This window comes from Saimiri boliviensis, chromosome 12 (genome assembly GCF_048565385.1).
Source record: "Saimiri boliviensis isolate mSaiBol1 chromosome 12, mSaiBol1.pri, whole genome shotgun sequence".
Lineage (NCBI taxonomy): Eukaryota > Metazoa > Chordata > Mammalia > Primates > Cebidae > Saimiri > Saimiri boliviensis.
In genome coordinates this window covers 97,623,960-97,643,932 of record NC_133460.1, presented here as the reverse complement: position 1 = coordinate 97,643,932, position 19,973 = coordinate 97,623,960, and the positions used below count along the sequence as shown (strand labels likewise).

General features: G+C 45.4%; 1 protein-coding gene across 33 annotated transcripts in view; it reads right to left on the bottom strand.

Annotated features, from left to right (window-relative positions):
- TCF7L2 (transcription factor 7 like 2) overlaps positions 1-19,973 on the bottom strand; it is a 216,145-nt gene that overhangs the window by 17,707 nt on the left and 178,465 nt on the right. For 27 of the 33 annotated variants that reach the window (XM_074382888.1, XM_039465066.2, XM_039465065.2 and 24 more), the window contains 3 exons: positions 8,041-8,173; positions 5,338-5,440; positions 3,270-3,356 (listed from right to left, as the gene is read on the bottom strand). In XM_074382888.1, coding sequence (XP_074238989.1) covers positions 3,270-3,356; positions 5,338-5,440; positions 8,041-8,173 — 323 coding nt within the window. The remainder of the gene's footprint in view (positions 1-3,269; positions 3,357-5,337; positions 5,441-8,040; positions 8,174-19,973) is intronic. The other 6 variants (XM_074382890.1, XM_039465073.2, XM_074382893.1 and 3 more) reach the window with 1 other exon arrangement.

Here is a 19,973-nt window from a genome sequence, read left to right as displayed (position 1 = left end):
CCAATGTGGCCTCTACGGCCACTTACTTTACAAATATCAGCCAGTGGTGAAGTCATGACATGATTTTAAAAATAATAACAATGCAAGTCCTTTTAATGTATCAAAAAACAAAAAAAAAAAAAAAATGAGAGAAGGAAAATGTAAGGAAACAACCTAACAACCTCCATCCCCTTCTCCTCAAAATAATAGGAAAAACAAAACAAGCAAGCCCTTGGGAGACACTTGGGCTCCAAGTGACACCCTGTTCCTTCCCACTGCTCGAAGGCCTCAGAGGAAACAGAAGTTAAGAACATGTGTTCTTGGAAGCCCTTGGGTGAAGTGGTGGGTGGCAGCTTTTACTGTGAATTTTAAAGGCCTGACATTCCTCAAATACATATGTTCCCTTCCTGCAGAATGAGAATATGTGTACAGACATGCGAGGGAGAGAGAGACGGAGAGAGAAAAACACTGCATGTGTGACTGTGTATGCGTGTACGTGTATGTACATTCACCAAATACCATGGGAAGACACCACAATCTGAGGACATTCTGAGGTGCCAACTTCCAATGCAGCCATGAAGAAGGCACCTTTCTAGTTCCCATCCCTGCACACATATTCCCATGTCTGAAAAATGCCCAGCACAGAGATGGTGCGTGAACATGGACGTGGGCTGTAGACACACACCTTCGCTTAAGAAATTCCTTTCTGCAGACAACTATTTCATGAAATGCAGTAAACACCCTAAAAATTCTAAGCAGCTCATTATATACCCCCGTCTGCTTTCATGGCTCTAAGCCAGAATATAATGATGAACCTTAACTTGTTAAGAACAACTAATTTTTGTTTCTGGCTGTCTCAGGGGCTTCTCTCTTACTCACTCTCACTTTACTTCACTGTTGACACGTTTCTGTTAACCGGATGTCATCTGCCGGCCTTGATTTTATGCACAAGCAGTAGGATGCATTTTCCTGTGCAACAATCCTGCTTTGAGTTGCATTAGGTTTGTCATTATTCTCTCATTTTCCCCCTTGCACTTGTAACATTTCATCTCTTCCTGCCTTATTTTTTGTGAGCCACGGTGCACCCACATTATGGTTTATACATGATCTCGCTCCCTTTGAAGCCGGCAGATTTCAGAGCCAGCTCTCGTCAGGAGAAGAGCCTTGCACCAATTTAGCAGGCTGAGGGCCCGGAGCTCCAACATCTCAATCTAAAGGGGGTCACAGGGTGGCACAAGTGAGTGTCAGCAAGAGCTGTTTAATTGCCAATCTAGGCTTCTCCATGGTGTTTAAAGTATAATGACCCATCACTTAATTCTGAGAAGTCCTGGCCCCACTGCTGAATAGAATGAATATCAAAGGGTATTCTGGAACAGGGCAAGCTGCCTACATTTGCTATAACTGCCATAAGTATAATAGACCTATACTTCTGTCGCCCCATTACCACAATAATGTATTTAATTTGCTGTATACGCTTTTTAACTAGCTAGCTTTCATTTGGCCTACCTGGGGAATCGGCCGCCTCTCCCCGAACCTTGAGGCCCTAACCTTTCTTCCTGACGTTCCCTTCCCTTCCTTCACCCCCCCTGCCCACCTATAAATCATCGACTAACCTCCTAATGATAATTCAATCGATAAGCTTAACCCCAATCCCTATCCTACAATTACTTCACTGCTTTTAACCTCCTGAATGCACCAAATAAACAAACATGAAAATTAACCAGATGAAATATACAAATGCTGGGAGGTTAGGAGGATGAGCTGTGGACTGTAAGCTGCTCAGAAACAGGTCTCTACCTGGGAGACTCCCTCTTTAGGCCCATGCTCTGCAAAGCTGTGATGACATTATTTAATAAGCATAAGCTTCCTCTTCTCTCTAGGCCAGAGAACACACGAGCGTTTTCATGACTACTTAATACTGGCCTAGAGTTTGAAATTTGGATGATATATCACAGGTAGAAAATGGATCTCTACTACTGTGATATCCATGGCATAGTTACCAATGCTAGGTATACACGGTTTGTTTTTCTTAATGAATGTAACTCTCCCTCATTGCCAAAGTAACTGTATTCTAAGTAGGAAAAGCAGCATCTTGACCTGTCTTTCCAGGTCTTTCTCTGGTCTTGCCTTCCCATTTGGTTGCAGGGATTGGGGAAAAAAGCTAGGGACAGCAACCCCTGCCATCCAAGGCATGCTAATTTCATCATGTGCCATCATCAGAACGCATTGGTGATTTCAGACCATCAGCAAAGTCTAAACCTCCACCGATTTAATTAACTTGACTGAAAATCAGATGAACAGAAAATAAAACTATCATTAGAAACAATTAGTGACTACTTCAACATACTGCTACCCACCAGTTTGTAAATAAACTAGCAGTTACTGAAAAATTAGCCGGAATGAATCAGAGGAAAAGAAGAACATAGGGATAGAAGTGTATCTTGTAAACATATGTTTATGCTGAAATATAAATATATATGAATGTACAGCGCACACACATGATGTTTTAACTTTCAAAGACTTAGAGCTGCACAAACCACGAGGAAACCCACCAGCTACATGTGGCCATCGAATATGTGAAATGTGGTCAGTGAGAAATGCTGTGTGTGTAAGATACACATATGATGTTATCCCAAAGCTCAGCACACACACAAAAAAAGAATACAACATCTTATTAATAGTTGTTGTCAGGGATAGCACGTTAAAATGGTAATATTTTGGCTATATTGCATTGAATAAAAACATGTCATTAAAAATACTTTTATCTCTTTAAAAAAAATTTTTTTTAAACATGGCTATTATGAAATTTAAAATTCCCTCTGTGGCTCACACTATATTTCTATTGGACAGTGCTATCTTCGCGGGGGGAGGGTGATGCTTTCTTGTTGACCTGGGATCAGAGTCTGAGCTTTGAAAACACCAATAATCTTTTTACAAACTCTTCATGATATAATAATAAAACCATCTTCACCACTACCTTTCTTGCCAGGGAGAGAACAGAGAAATGGTATTTTGAATAGCTTCTGTCCTGTTTCTCCCTGGCCTTCTTAATTCTTTAAAATACACTGTTCAACTATGTGGCTCAAAATTTTACCCAGAAAGACATCACTTACCTTGGAATTTCAGGGAAATTTTTCAGGATTTTCTGGGAGTACAGCCTAATGCCACATTGGCTTTACACTAACAGAACTATACATAGCCATCGTCCCTGGGTGGCCTGGTGGCCATCTAGAGAACTCCCCGAGAAGTCCCTATGGCCTTGGATGAAGGCCCTGATTCTTGGAACCTACCTGGACATGGAAGCATTGACGGTCAGAGCTGTGGGGTAGGGGTGTCTGAATCCTCCTGTTGTGATTGGGTACACTGGTTGACCTTGCCTACAAAGAAGGGGTGCAAAGTAAGAGACTTGAAACAAGGGTGGGGGTGGGGACAAGAAAAAGAAGAAAAGGGAAAAGTTCTCTCTGCACAGTAAGCTTTATTCTCATTTGATCAGAACAAAAATCTTGGGGATTGTACAGGAAGGATCAAAGGGAAGAAACACAGAACAATTTGAATGCCATAAATCTGATAGGAATGGCTAATTAAATTTTATAACCTCTGCTTATGTCAATAGAGACCCTCTCCCCAAGCTGAAACTAGGTGTTTTGTTGTAATAATTAAAGGCGAAGTCTCGCTTGCTTTAATGGAGCCATCACACTAATTGAGGGCTACACATCCAAAGGAAAACAATAATGAATGTAAATTTATACCAAAATAAAGTACAGTGAATCAAAGGACTTCAGTTGCGCTTTGGGCCTCTTTCGGTATTTAGATCTCGGTGAGAAAACATTAAATTAACAGGGCTTAATTTGTAGCCTTTTGTCAAATTAACAAGTGTTGACAAGAGTTACCGGGGGGAGCGTCCCCAAGAAGAATTGTGGGTAACCAATAGACAATCACACCTCATTACAATAATTAAAAAATACAGCAACATGCAAAATAGCATCCTCATGAAAGACACACAACTTTTTCTGACAGAGGGTTGTCTGAGTTGGCTATTCTTTTTTATCTAGCCTTCAAATATCTCCCCATCAGCTGAATAGGGCAAATGATCACTGAGAACCATTCGAAAGTTGGCCCCATCTATTTAGAAGAAATGGGTCACAAGCTCAAGTTCATGTGTACCCTCCAAATAAAAACAAGAAGAGACAAACAGAAACTACACCCAGGGTTGGTATTTGGTATAGCTACTACATAATGCAATCTGTTGTTGTTTAAAAAAAAAAAAAAAAAACAGCACAGACTCTATCTAACGAGAGAAATATGGATAGAATTGCAGGGTGAGCCACTCCAAAATTTTATCTTCCTTAAGGCTTTGAAAAGGCCGTCTTCCCCAAGACTCAAACCTGAGTTTTACCAGGATTTATTCCTTTTAGCATTCAATGTATTGCCCTGTGCTGTTCAGAGTACAGATTACTGATAAACATGGAGAAATATATCCACAGAAACATATAATGACAAAACACATATTATACACATGCTCATGCAAAAACACAGACATACAACCCGCCACAGAAGGCCAATGCATCAAAGGCCTTTCTACTCTGAATTTAAAACAGTTTTTTAAACTGCAAAAGACAGTCAAATAATCTGGCACTGCCAGCAACTAGGATTGATGCTTATGAAGGCCTCACATGATACAGGAAGGGTTCCAGCTGCCCCATTCCCACCATTCACAGTTAGGTAAAACATTCAACATGCAAAAACATTCAACATGAGAGAGATGCTGATTCAGTCCCATGGAGCTTCTCCACAAAATTTTCCACTGTTGCCATCAACCTTGGGAGTCATGTTTGGGATGATGGCGGGGGTTGGGGGCGGGACTCCTGGAACTGTATTAGAACATGCCCTAATCCCAACCCTGGACTTCAAAACAAAGTAGTTCTTGTTCCCGCTTCTGTGCCCCCAAATATGCAACATCTAAAAGGGAGGACTCAGCAACCTCAGCCCAATGACACTATTGCAGTTTGGTAAGCCACCAGCGGAAGGGTCATGATCAACTGAACCGGGTGGAAGTCCCAGGAGTCTTCTGCAATTCCCAAGGGAACTCGAGGGCACCTCTGTCCACAGAGCCTTTAGGGACCACGGTCTCGGAATGCTAAGGACCAATAACCCTTTTCTTACATCATTCACCTGAATGGCTATGGATCTGCCTGTATTCCCATAGGACAACTCCGCCACACCTTTCCTGTGCCCTCCCACGGCCCCTTCCCCAATCTGACTTCTAACACACACACACACACACACACACACACAGAATAAATAATAAGCATGCCCATGTAAGAAACAAAAAGGAAATTAAAAAATGGAACTCCTTACTGTGGTACTAACCATCCTAGCGGATGGGGGATTTGTCCTACGGTGCCAGGTGATAGCGGGTAATACGGGGATATATCTGGAGGGTGCGGAGGCCGTGGGATTCCTGAGGGAAGAAGCAGCATTTTAGGTACAAAGGAGGGAGAGAAGGAAAGAGCAACCATCAGAGCACGGGAACCGGGAAAGGAGAAAGAGATGCATCTTTTCTGGAATCCTAGCACAAGGTTCATTCGTGATTGTAAGTCCTAAAAGTTGTGGGTAGGTTTCATCTCATTTTCCCTCAGCCTCAGTTTGAAAAAGTAATTTATCTCCTTCTAAATGGACTGCTCTACTGGGAAGACTCAGAATACACCATCTTGGGTACTTCTGTCCCGTGTGACTGGTGTGACTGCTTCAAGTTTAAAAGAAACAGCATCACAAAGGCTCAGAACCTGGTGGGTAATGAAGCAATGGTAATTCCCATTGCTCTTACAACACTGGCCCTTCACCCTGTGGAGTGTAATGCCTTACCTGCATGACAGCTGCTCTTCTGATTTCTAACACACTTTTTGAGCTGTGATATTCAAAAGATTACGACCCTTGCCTTTTTTTCAAAAAGGGTAACTCCTCTAAAATGTCTCCACCTCCATTTGGATGAGCTGGAGAAACTGATCAAATGCCACGTGGCATCTTATCCAAGGTAGAATCAGAACTGAACAGACAAGGAGGTGTTGGAGGCCTGTGTACTCTGTTCTGGAACTTCATCCGCTAGAGGACAGTCACCTGTGGGAATTAAGCCCACCTGCTGAATGGGCACCTTGTGCATCACAGGGACTAAGAGCCTCACAAGGCACACACGAGTGGATACGCCAAGTATGCACCACTGCACACTTGCCAGTTCCACAAGAGCACAGCCTGCAGTCGATTCTGACAGAGAGGAACTGATCTATGCAGTTGACGTGGGAAGCGAAAAGCACAATACCACAGAATGAAGACAGAGTATTGGAGGGAACAGGCTGCACGTTCGTGGATGAAAACGACTTCATTTTTTAAAAAATTCCTTCAGGAAGCTTTTAATCTGTAAATTAAGTCTCCCTGGGTGACATTTTCATGCAGACACTGCTTTCTCTCTATTACAAAAACCAAACAGATTAGCTGGGCTTGGACCCTACACCGAGCCATTTCCACACTTGAAAGAATGTTCGCAGAGGAAAAGTAAACAGTCCACAGACGTTAATCATATGTTTTACGATAACCATTTAAAAGCTATTCCCTGTACTACCATTATTTAAATGAGATGTTGACGCTGCCATTCACTGGCGGAGCCTGGGACCGGCTGGAGGAGGCCGCCAGGCATCCAAGCGCCAGGCTCGGACCTGCACTAGCACAAAGGGGCTCAGAGACCAGTAAAACCCAGCTCATGTGTGGCTTCCTTCAGGGGCAGTGAAGGCTGCCAAACCGGGCAGCCTACCTAACCCAACTACCAATCCCCTTTAACAAAGTGATGAGCGATCCCACTTTAAACCCATCCTTACAATTACCGAGCTAAAAAGGAGAACCCCACGCCACACACTGAGTAGCCTGAAAGACATGTGCTAACCTTACCTGTTCTCCTGAGGCCAACTCACCAGGAGCTGGGGCTGCCTGCCTGATTTCGCTCTTGTTGGAGGAGGGCTACGAGTAACCCCACCTTCTCCCCCTCTCCTCTTTGGGAAAAAAGCAGTCAATGAACAAGTGGGATAGAAAGGAGACATTAGGCTGGGTGTGGTGGCTCACGCCTGTAATCCCAGGTCAAGGTGGGCAGATCACTTGAGGTCAGGAGTTTGAGACCAGCCTGGCCAACATGGCGAAACACTGTCTCAACTAAAAATATAAAAATTAGCCAGGCATGGTGGCACATGCCTGTAGTCCCAGCTACTTGGGAGGCTCAGGCAGGAGAATCACTTGAACCCAGGAGGCAGAGGTTGCATGGAGCCGAAATCATGCCACTGTACTCCAGCCTGGGCAACAGAGCAAGACTCTGTCTCAAAAAAAAAAAAGGGTGAGGGGGATGTTGAATATCCTGGCAACTTCTCCCCGACACTCATTGGTTGTTCTATGAAGAAATGAAGAAACCTGCATGGGCTTCAGTATTCACATCTGGAAAATGAGCTCAACAATACCTAGAATATTGTAGGGAACAAAGAACCTAAATAAATTAGCAAAGGAAATGCAGAATCCAGCGATGTGGTTTTTTGAGGCTGTACCAACAACTCATTGCCAAGTGACTGGAGGCTCTTAGCTACCAAGGGAGCCAAGGCTCGGGAAGTCATGTTATCCCATCTTCCCAGGAAACTGAGGACAATCCCATGAAATGCCTTTGATATGATTCCTGCCTCCAAGTCTGTCTGAAGCTCTTAGAGTTAAAAGCCACTCCTGGAACAACGTACTGAGGACTCATAGCTGAGTTCCCAAGACAGCCCCTTCAGGGTACTGGAAACCGTAAAGAGATCTTTAACACTGCAAATGGACTTCTCCAAAGGGAGTGCAAAACGACTCCCGCACCAGGCCTGGACCACCCCAAAGAGCTTCCTTTTCAACACCCAGAAAAGCAACGGGAGCCCCTTCCCACCACTGGACCCACCCAGTCCCATACTGCCTGCCCCCCGGGCTTCCTATGGAGGCCTCAGCAGGTCCCCGGACCCCCAGGACCAGCGCTGTGCATCGGCACCCAAGCCCACAGCCTACCTGTTTTGGGGTCTACGTCAGCTGGTAAGTGTGGAGGTGGGTTTCCCGGCGTGAAGTGTTCATTGCTGTACGTGATAAGAGGCGTGAGGGGGTGGACATGGTGAGGGTGCTGCACCACCGGCACTTTGTTCGACTGTGGGGAGGAGAACACAGAAAGACACCATCAAGCTGGTTCCAGCAGCCAAGGCTTCAGAGCACAGGGCCCGAGGGTTCCCCTGACCACAGCCTCCCACCAGGATTTTGTAAGACGCACTCAACTCTGCCCGTCCCCAACTCCCCACAGTCCACATGAAAATAATAGATAGTTGTAAGACAGCTCTCTGGGTGGATCCGCTTTAGTTTTTACTTCCCCACTGAGCCTGGCTTTTCAAATACCTTCTCCATCCCTACCCTATCATGGAACCCAAGAGTCTGCACTTTTCCCACTGGCAAGTGAGTCGGAAGTGGGGACTTTAATCTCCCAGGCCTACTGCGTTTCTGCATGTTGGGGGGAACTCCTACCCTAAGGTCCCACCTCCAGGAGGCAGGCAGGCTACACAGGGGACCATCCAGGAAAACCACCACTTACAAGAAACCCGGCAGGGCCCGAATCCCACCCAGCCAGCCCCCTTAGCCACCCCGCATAGCTCCTAGCCCCTCCCTGCCCTTAGAAACAGCAGGCATGCCACAATCCTTCACAGACCGCATGGATGCAAAGCCCACTCCTGGTTAGGGTGGAAGTGTGAACTTTACCAGAAAGCTCTAAACTGCCTGGCAAGCACCTGCATATTTTATGCAGATTACAGCAGCCCTGATTCATTAGGAATTTCATTAGAAAGTCATCTGGGAACGCTAATACATTAACTGGATGACGATGAATTGAGCTAATAAAAGGTATGCATTTTAGAAATGGGCAGTTCTAGAAAACAAAGTACAGGCATTTTTGTGTTTGGGAAGGGTGGGTCAGTGGAGAGAAGCAGCGGGTGGGGCGGGGGGAAGAAAAGCATTTTGAAAATGTTTCTAGTGGCCATGCCAGGGCTTTCCCAAATTATTCTCCTCTCTCCCCCACCTCACGCTCAGTCCACCCTTCCCCCCGCCACTATGCTGTGCTATAACTTAGCCCAGCAAGATCACAAAGAAAAAATTAAGCTGAAACAAGCGAACTACTGGGCCATTTACTGAGAGTAATCCAATTGCAAAAAACCCTATTCCCCATAGAGGATTTTCACTAAAATCCTACAACAGGGACATTTAACCAGATTAGGTACCAGCGAAGATAAAGAGGCAAGTATTAGATGATGAATGGATTAGAGTCAAGTTTCATTTCAGAACGTGTCTTCATTTCCTTTTATTACTTTTAGGAAGGTACAACTTGCATTAACATCAAGGAAAAGGAATTGCGTTACAAGAAAAGAGAACGGTCCGAGTGCTGCCCACTAGCGCCTGCTGAGTTCAGGGATCACTCAGCAGTTACTTCTCCTTACTGTTTCTCTTCCTGTACTTTTTTTTTTTTTTTTTTAATGGGTGAGGAAGGAATATAATATAGGAACAGCATTTCATACCACAGGTGACTGAGGAGAAAGCATCTTTTTTAAAGTGTTTTTAACTTTCTCGTGGGTATTTGTGGAAAGAAAAATAAGGCCTTCTCTCTAGATGCTCCAGAAAAGAACTACAGAGAAAGAAGTCAATGCTTCCAACAGCCTGGTTTACCGATTCCTATGTATAACTGGACTCTTGGAGAAAAGGGAGAGCAGGTTGCTTATAGGAGCTTTGTGTTATAAGCTGCCATGTTGCAATCAAAGCAAGTAAGTTAAAAGCCACCAAAGCAGAGGGAGCTTTGGAAACCAGCAATACTTCTTTAGAAGGGGCAGCCATGAAGAGCTGGGCAGGCCACAGGTGAAGGGCTGCTGCCCCGCGGCCAAAGCTAGCAGCCCATGTTTAGGCACGAAGGATTCCTTAAGGGGAACATTTGCTCAGGACAACTTGAGAATAAGGAACAAGCAAGCTCCCACTGTGTGCTGAGGTGAAGAGGGAAAAAAGAAAAAGAGGAAGGGAGAGAAAGAGACAGACCCCGACAAAGTAAAGACTATTAGGAGGCAAAGAAAATGAGTGTTGCTGCCTTCTGGAAGTCTTTTCTTTGGTTGGAAAGATACATACCCAGTGACATGAAAGAAAGCAGATCAGCTCCAGACAGTTTCAAGTGAGTGTGAAAAAAACACCAGAGCCAGTAGGGAGAACCACACGTAGCCCAGAGAAGGGAAGAGGACCACTCAGGGGTGGAAGGACTGGTCAAGTGCCATGGGAACAGGACCACATCATCAATGAGAAGCAGCAAGGGGGTGTGTCCTCATGGGAGGAGAAAGAGCTAGTGGTGGGCCTCAGAAGCAACAGTCAGCCCCGAGTCACGCATCTCTCAGGATGCTTCTCATTAATTCAGATCCCCCAATCCTAAGAAATCTCTCAGGAGGCCCTGATTCATTCACACTGGGTCTGGGCTCAGGACCCAGGCATCTTGGGACCCACCTGCTGCTGGGTGTTGTGGGTGGTTCTTGTGTTCAGCCATAAGGACCACATGTGTACAGGTAAGCACAGAGGTAAAGAAACATGAGTTCTGATCACGAATCAGGTCCTAGTCCTTAAGGGACCCAGAAAAAGACTTAGCACAGAACCTAGCACATGATAAGTTTGTGATTTATTATCTATTACAGTAGTTTATTATTGTTATTTTTATTATTAAGGAGAAGCCGTCCAGAAGACATGATCTGTGTCTTCAGCAAAGCACCACAAATCTCATAGCTATCTTCTAAGCAGGACTAATGGGAGATGTGGGGAAACCCTCTTGCTCTACTTTACAACAAAAGACGAAGATAGCATATGGGCATCAGTGGAGTTAACTGAGTGTGAGATTTAAAAATTAAGTCTCCATCTTCTTAGATATACACATGAGGGTGATTCCAACAGAAGGTGGAGCCCTGTGTTCTGGCTACCAACACCTCTCTCTGTATTCTTTTGCACACCTAAGCCTAGTCAACTAGTTTTTTCCTGTTCAGTCAAAACTGTATCATGGGGGTGGGGTGGGTAGCGGGTAGGAAACCGGAAGTTTTTGGTGCTGCCTGGCTTTTAGGGGGAAAAAGTGGGACCTGTACTAGGACTAGCCCTACTGCCTTCCAATCTCAACTGCATGCCAGGCACGTCCATGTGAAAGAACCGAACTTCCTCTCAAATTCATGGGTTCTCTTGCAAGAGACGGGAACTCTATGGTAAGGCCTGCCAAAACCGGAAGTAATTGCCACTCCATCCAACCTGCCTCTACCTGGAATCCTCTTAGGATGGGAGGGTTTTCTTCTTGCCAATGCCTGTCTCTCTCCAGCCTCAGACCCCAGAGCTCTTTCTTCCTACACCACATGGTGCCCATTGCTGGGGCTGTGTGTGTACTCTTCCTGGTCCCACTATACCTAAGTTCCTTAGGGATGAGGACTATGTCTTCTAGAACTGTGTGTCCCCCAAAGTGCCCAGCCGGTGCAATGGTGAGCACATTCTCCTCAACTGCATGAGAACCATCAAATTGCAACTGCAAGCATTAGAAGAGAAAGAAGAGTCAATCACAGATTCGTTTCATGTAAATGGCGGTGCTCTTTAAATGTAGTCTTCTTAGAATCACAGAACAGAGCCTGGTGGTCCCTCTGGTCCATCCAATGCAACACCCTTGCAGACCCTATCTCAATTACAGCTGTGCCTTTAAAAGGGTTTTAGGGACAACTGGCATTGTACACAGTGATTCAAGAACTGAATTCAAGGAAGACCGGGGTTATAATTCTTCCTCACCAGTCTGGCTGTGTGACCTCTCCTCAAGACTTCCTTTCTGTCTCTGTCAACTCTGGATGAGAATCGTGTCTACCCTGTAGGGTTGTGAAAACGGAATAAAGCTGCACGTAAAGTATTTAGCACAGCGACAGGCACAAGCTAAACATACAACAGAAAGATGCTTTGAAAAATGCAATCCGATGAATACTAACGATGATGCTGTTCACTATCCCTCTAGCCTCCTCTGACCAAATTCACAGTGGGAACACACAGCCACAGATTCCACTCCTGATTTCAAAGGTAAGGATGCTTGTTTGTGGGGCAAGATTGTTCTAGATGATTAGTGGCACTCTCCTCAGGCACACGCCCTTCTTCAACATGTGATATTTGATTAATCCATATACTTTAATATCACTTTGAGAAAGGTCATCACTGTATTATGCCAATAAATGAGACACAGAGGAGCTAAAAGTTTTTTTTTTTTTTTTTTTAAAAAAAGGCAGCTAGAGATGACCGACCATAGTCCCTTTCAGGTTAGGGCAAAGGCCTTTAAGTAAGAGGTGGCATAAACGAAACACAAAAGGATCCAAATAGAAAGATGGTCTCTTAGACGTTCTCGTCTCTGAACACCTCCCACCTCTCTAATGAGGTCTTTAAGAATTGTGTTCAAAACCCCACCACCCTAAGAAAATTCAGATGTGAGAAATAACTTGGTTGCAACATAGACAACCTTCCAGATATGCATTCTTGGCAATTCAATTAGCAGCCACTATCCGTGCTGGGGGTGCTGGTGGGCTCAACAGCCTGCAGTACTGATCCCTTCCCTGTTACATCTCTTTAGAAACAGAGCCCAATGTGCAAGGGAAACACAGCTCAACATAAGGCCAGGTGCCTTTTGGGGAACTATTTTACCTACATACATCTTCAAAACCACATGGGGATACAAAATCATTACAGCCAGTGACAGCGAACCCACGTTCAAGGTCATGGGAGCAATGGTCAAGGAGAGCTGTTTGACGAGCCTGCGTTGCTGTGTTGAACTTTTTGAAAACGTCGTGAAAATTGACTCTCTGAGCCACAAAAACAGCACTCACATAAAAATAACTCACGTAGTCTCAAAACTGTTACACCACAACTGCCAAGTCACACCACCACCATCAGCTTAGGGCACCTTTTGTAGACGAAATGAGGGTGGGATGGGGACTGACCCGCTTCTCCCCCTGAAGCCCTACCATCCACATCAGCGCAGCCCCGGGTGGCCTTGGGCTCTGTGTCTGTGTGCCTCTGTGCCGAGTGCATGACATGCTTTATTCTAGGAAAGCCTGACAACAAGCCTATGAAGTAGTCGGCATTTGTTATCAGTTCCACGCAGTAGGTGAAGACATCTTTTTCCAGGTTACATGCCTTGGGAGGGTGGTGTTTCTAAGCTTTGCAGCCTCACCTGCCTGCATCCACCACCCCTCTCTTGTGTCTGCAGAAACTGGCATTACGGGATGGGATTAATTGCTGTGTTCATCTAGTGCAATGCACCCAATGAGATCAGTCCGGGCCGACCTTCCAATTGGATATAGATGCTTCAGGACTCTCCGTGGGATCTGTCCTCAAACTCCCACCTACCAATCACGGCAACCTAGACCATTTTCAACAAACAGTCCCCCCAAACCTCTAATCAGGAGCAGCTCAGGGTTCCCTGCCTTAGCCAGGCATACCCTTGCCACAGGGCACTGAGTATTTTTAGCAGGGATTTTTTTACAGCATTTGGCTGATCATGGGACGAGAGCTAGGGATGGAGAGGTAAAGGCATTTAAGAGAAAGTTTCTGCTTCTCAAGTACAAACATGCAGTATCTGGGCCCAGCAGGATGTAGATGATAAAAACACTTTATGTGGTCAGTTCTCAGCTGACAAGAAACTAAGAAAAAGCCCACTAAAAGATTGAACCCATTAAATGAAGTAAACAACATCTATTTAAAAGGAACCAAAATCCTCATCCGACTTTCAGTCATTTAGGGCTGTATGCTTTCTACCTGGAAACATCGCTTTTTCACAAAGTCAAGCTTTCCTCTGTCTGGTTCCTTAGGTTCCAAGGGTTTTGAGCATTGAATAGTTAAATTATAAAGAAAAGGTCCTTTAACAGCCCTCAAGGCACACAAAGCCCTTCCACCCAAAGTATTCATCCAACTACAGTGGCGGGGAATGGGAAGGGGGGGCCCCACCCCTACAGCTGACCTTTGACCTTTCAAGAACCCTTAAACATAGCACTCTGCAACTTGGCTATGCCACCCTCGTCGCCAAGTGCCCACACACCCATCCAGACACTGCTCCTCATTTGGAACTTGGCAAGTAAAAGACTGATTAAGGCACTTCTCAGATCCCCTCGGCTAGTCCCCCTCTCACCCCGACCTCACAGGCCTCTTATAACTGTGGGCAACCTAGGGGGAATGAAAGCTTGCCATTCACCTCCGCAACCTATTAATCAACAGACACTGAAAACAAATAGAGCCATTGCTGGCCCTCCTCTTCAATACGGCCCTATTGCTGTCTCTTTCTGCAGAAGAAAAATGGGGCCAGAAAGTGCCTTTAGGAGCTCCACACAATAAAACTCAAGCAACAGAGGAGCATTCGTCAGCCTTTTCCCCTCCTCAGGTTGGGCATGGAGGGTCTCTGGGGTCTTCACTTACCAGCCCTCCCGCGGGCTGAAATTGACATCAGGAAGGGACACCATTCACTCCAGGTTTACATTTAAAAATGTGTTGTTAATCCATCTCTATGCATTTTTCCAGGTGTCATTTACTGTGGCTGCAGAGAGGCCAATGGCAACCAGTAAAACATTAATAAAAGTTTCACATCACGGAAGCTGTGGCAAGTTAGGGAAGAGGACAGGTTGGGGACACAAGGAAAGACGGAACTGTTTCTTATCCATCGGCCACCCTTTGGCAACTCAACCAGTCCTGTTTTTCCAGCCTATGAGGGTGGTGAACAGCCAAGGGAACCCTCCCGTCCCCAGCAACCTATGACCCCAGCAGTCAGCAACTATTTCCGCTGCTGGGATAGCCACAGCAGACACAGCCAGGGCAACTTGTCCCAGGCCTGCACGGACAGTCCCATCCCAACCCAGCAGGCTGACACTTGCTTTCACATCCTGCAGATCTCATATTTACACAGAACAAAAACAGCAGGCACGACTTCCTCCCGTGGCCCCAAATGGGTGGGCTTCCGCAGAGCATTTCACCCTGGCCTGTGCCCTTCTCCCCTCGCAGCTAGCCAGGACCCACCCAGTGCCGGTGGCCAGCGTCCTTTCTTAGCTGAATGTTGCTGCTTTCTGCCTAAAGCCTTGCTCCCAGCTAATGGTGCATTGTTTCCCTGGACAAGACTTCCATTGATAGCTACAGCACTGCCTGTTGGGAATAATAAATAAAAGACAGAAGGTTTCACAGGGTTGGAGTTTTACTTGAAGAAACAAGGTGGCAAGAGAAAAGAGATCTGTCTGTGAGATGCAGAGAAGAAATGCCCACCCTGCCAGCTGCAGCACACAGGCTGCATCCTCGGGTGGCAGCTGCAGAACCCACCCCACGGGCTGCAGAGTTAGAGCATCTCCAACCCCTGAGGCCTCCCAGGAAGGGTGCTGCTTATTTTGTAAATTCAATGGCTAGATTTCTCTCTCTCTCTCTCTCCCCCCTCCCCCTCTCTCTTTCTCTCTCTCTCTCTCTCTCAATCTAGAATCAAATCCATTTAGACAGCAAGAGGAGGAAGAGAGACGATTCTCCCTGCCGTCTGCAAAATTTTGCCGACTCATAGTTTCTCATGGATTCACACAGGCATTAAAATTCTTGCTGGGAAATGACTGAACAGAGCAAGCAGGGAGAGGAGAAATGCGCAGTCCGTTTTCATCCAAATTCTTGCACACACATGCATATACCTGGAACTAACTCGATCATTTCAAGTCCCTGGCCTTTTCTGGGGTGGCCCTTTCTATATTATAACCATTCAGCTGGTAACACACCAGACACAGCACCAAACATGAAGGATCTAGAAGTTCAGCTCTTCTCAAAGACCTTTTCTCAACCCTCAAGAGGAGGATGGAAGGGCTGGGGGGTGAGAGGTGGTGGGTGGGCTGGAGGTGTTGGGATGGAGGAACAGAGGAACATTCGAACCTGGAAACTAAAGATGTGTACCAGCTGCTTGGCTGTGTGAAAGCCGCAGCCAAGGCCCGACCCAGCAAAGCCGTGCTTTCACAGGCTCTTGAACAATTACCTCCAGTTAAGTTCATTAAACATAATTTATTTCCACTCATCTCATTTATTTTCCAATAAAAAGAAAACATCCCATTGTGCCTCCCCCAAATAACCTTTACAAGACTTGCAAGTTTAAGCTTTAACCCGCCCGGTCCAGGCTCGTCCCTGACCAGCGAGTTTCCAGGGTTTTCTTCCTGCCTGCCTCTGCCTCCCTCTCAGCAGCCTCACGAAATTCTCAACCTGGGGGTCAGTGAGGGGGTGCGACAGGCACAATGGGGCCCTGTGTCCTAATCCTCCACCAGGTCTCAGGGATGAAGAACCAGTCACTTCACCCCTAAGTAATTTCCCAGGAATTTGCAACCTCCACCCTCCCGCCAAATATTTCTCTACTACTTGGGTATTAAATGATTAGCGTTAGCATAATCAATCTTGTTAAGTGTCCGAGTTTGCAGAGAACGTTTGGGAAATGGGTAAGAGAGTACAGCTGTTTCTAGGAGAGCGGCTCTTCAAAACCGAGCCAGAAATAAATTGAACCTATCTCACATGAAGAAATCCAATAGCTCAAATTCAAAACAACTTTTAACAAATAATAATGATTTCCAGACCACTCCCTCCCCACCAAACACAACAACCCCAATTCTAGGGATTCCTAAATATCATGGAAAGGAAATCACCAATTTTGATTTAGAATAAATGTTAAGAGCGTAATTGTTATTACATCCTGAGGAATTAAAGAAAGAAGTCGTGAACAAAATCTGACACCAACTTTCTAGTTTATTTACAAGAAACAGCTGCCTAAAAAGGTCTTTTGTATTTCTTATCCACCCTGAGCCCAACTTTCGAATCTCAGTCTGTATTTGAAAATCATGCCTACACCATGGAGTCTGAGAAAAGCTCGAGAAGCATCTGTTTCCTATGCCGACCAGGTAAATTTTCTCCCTAGAAAAGAGCAGGTAAGCCAAGAGGAAGAACGATCACTTCCATTCACGTGGCTCAAAAAACGCAAACGCCCAAACCCTAGGATTCAGCAAAGACAGACAGAAAGGAAGACGAACACAAAGGCAGAACCGCATTGTTCTGTGGCATCCTGCCCTGTTTGTATCCCAAACATGGGCATCCTGTAACAGGCATCCACAGCCAGAATAAAGAACACGTGTAAAAATGACACAGAGTCACCATGGGACGAGGAGGGCAAACAGGACTGCTGCTCCCTCTGATCTCCAGCTGATATGTTGCAAGTTTAAGGTAACGAGGGAGTGACCCAGGCGAAGTTGAGTTTTTTTGAAAATCCTCAAACGTGTGCAGAAGTATGTAATCTGGAGGGCATGTCAGGATTTCATCACATTCCAAAATACTGCAGAAGGAAAGAATTCGATTACACAGCTCAGCCAGGTCCCCAACAATCTCAAACCACAAAGGGGAGGTTTCCCTAAGAATACGAGATTGCAGGCTCTGCTGCTTCCAGAAAATGCCGACGCAGCAGCCTGTTGTGACAATAGAGAGATCATAATATCTATATCACTAGAGTCAGGAATTTACGTTTTCAAAGCAAGTCCCTTCTCGTAAGACATCAAGAACGGTGGTTTACTCTCACCAAAGCCAACAGCACCACGATCAAGTAACGTAGGTAATTTGAGTAAACTAGGGTCTAGAACCTCAAGGTGGGAGACTGTACCAGGTGTGATATCTGCAGTAACGCAACGTACGCATTTACAATACCAGCCTGTACTCTCTTCCCCACCATTCCTGACAGTTTACACAATCCTAGATTGAACTGGAAAGTTGCACACACAACTAGAAAGGGAAACCGAGATTTACATCCATCGCTATTTTATGCTCAGCTAGAGAACTATCTATGACTGTGTGCTTTCATATGGCACACAGAATTTAATCCATCATGTTGAAAATCTAAACACAAGTCTATGGTATGTTTCATTCCTTCTCACCCCAAAATTGGATCGAAGAGCTTATCGACCACTGCAGATTATCTGTTTGGTCATACAGTAACACCACAAATAATATAAGTAACAATAAAAGTAATTAAGAAATTGCCTCCAAATTCAAGAGAATATCCTCACAGCCTGTGGCAAAAGATATCACCCCACAGTTGAAGCGCATATGATGGATCCTAAATCCAAATTCATATTGCGAAAGGGCCTTCTCCCTAATCATTAACAGCACAATGAGCTGTCATCAGGCTCTTGTGCCTGGGTTTCCAAAACACATTTTACATTAAGTTTGGAAAACACACGCACCACAAGCAAGAGCATAGCCCTAAAAGGCTGGCATCTAAATCGAGAGATTGACAAGGAAAGACGGAGCCACGGAAAGTTAATATTAAACATGAAATCAAAATACACAGTTGACTCAAGCCCTGCTACTGTCAAAGCCTTATCGCTCAAAACTGTTTCAAGCTTTTAAAGTATGCTCCTCTATGAGGCAATGCCATTTTTCCTTCTCTCTCTTCCGATGGAGCCCACCCTGGTGGGTGAAGAAAAAAATCATTTGTTAGAAGAAATTCCAGACCGCACCACCCCTTCCCAGATTCCAGCTCACCCGTACTTGGGGAACAGGGTCTGTCTTACCATAGAACTGTAAGGACTGTGATGAAAGTCAGATTTCTCTCCTCCCCATCTTTTTTTAACCCTTCCCCCCCTCCCCAAAAAAACTGCTGTGAAAAGGACTCAGAGAAAGGGCATAGCTTGAGTTGACCATTTATTCTTGTTTTGTTTTTTCCTTCCCATGATCTAAATTAAGAAGAAAAAAAGCATAGGTTTAATGGTCAAGACCATAGGCATGGACACGAACACACACACACACACACACACACACACACACACACACACACCCCACACCCCACTACTCACCCAGCAATTCAAATTGAGGTGCCAACTGCCCAACTGCTGGAACAGAGAGACCCCGGAGGCCACTGCACCTCCCTTCCCACTCAGATCTTCCATTCCCACTAAGATTGTATCCCTAGGGTACATAACAGCTTGGGTTGTCCCTCTCTCCACCTCTAAAAAAACTTTCTCTGTACCTTCGAGATGGGACTGGGCCAGTTTTTTTTCCTCCTCCCTTTCTGCTTTTCTCACTTTTCTTTTTCCTCCCAGCTTCCCCTCCCTTTAAACGTTTCACTTAAAGAACTGGAAAAATGCATCTAAAAAGATCGAAATGGCTCCAGATTCCTGGCCAAGTAGGCTCAAAATGCTCAAAGTTGTCGCTCATATTGCCTAGAATTGTGTTAATCCTTCCCCCTGCACACACACCCCTAAAAAAAAAAAAATCTTAAAAATAAAAAACAAAAAACCCACTAATAATCTAGAGTTCAGCTGGTTGCAGATTTAATTTTTTTTAAAAAAAATTTTAAACTCCTTCTACTTTCTAATCTTTGCCACTACAGAATCCGTGAAGGAAGCGGGAAGGTCCATGTTCCCCAGCCAGCTCAGGGCACCTCAGCAAAGTCCCCTCCCTCACCCGTTACCTTGGGCAGCAGGGACAGAGCTGCCGCTAAGAGTAGCAAAGAAATTACGGTCAGCCATGAGGGAAAATGATCAACCGAGTGCAGTAGGCAGGCACTTTATCTGCAAGATTGTCAAATCCCTCCAAACAAATTTCTTAGGGAGAGGGCTGCGATGGGAGAGGGGAGGGAGGAGGAAAGGATATTTTCTTGTCACAGTAACACGGAAGTGACACTTTGCAAGGCCTTGCCTGCCCCGTATACACCCTCTCTTCCTTCCAGACTAACAGACGGTGCCTGAAAGATTTTCACCTGACCTCTCTGGAAGCAGAAGCAAGGAAGCTTCCCGGGCTCACTGGTATTCCAGTAGTCAGAATGCTAACTCACTTTTTTGACTGTTGAGTTTTGTGAGCTTTCCCCAGGAAGAGAGAGAAAGAGAAAGAGAGAGAAGGAAGGG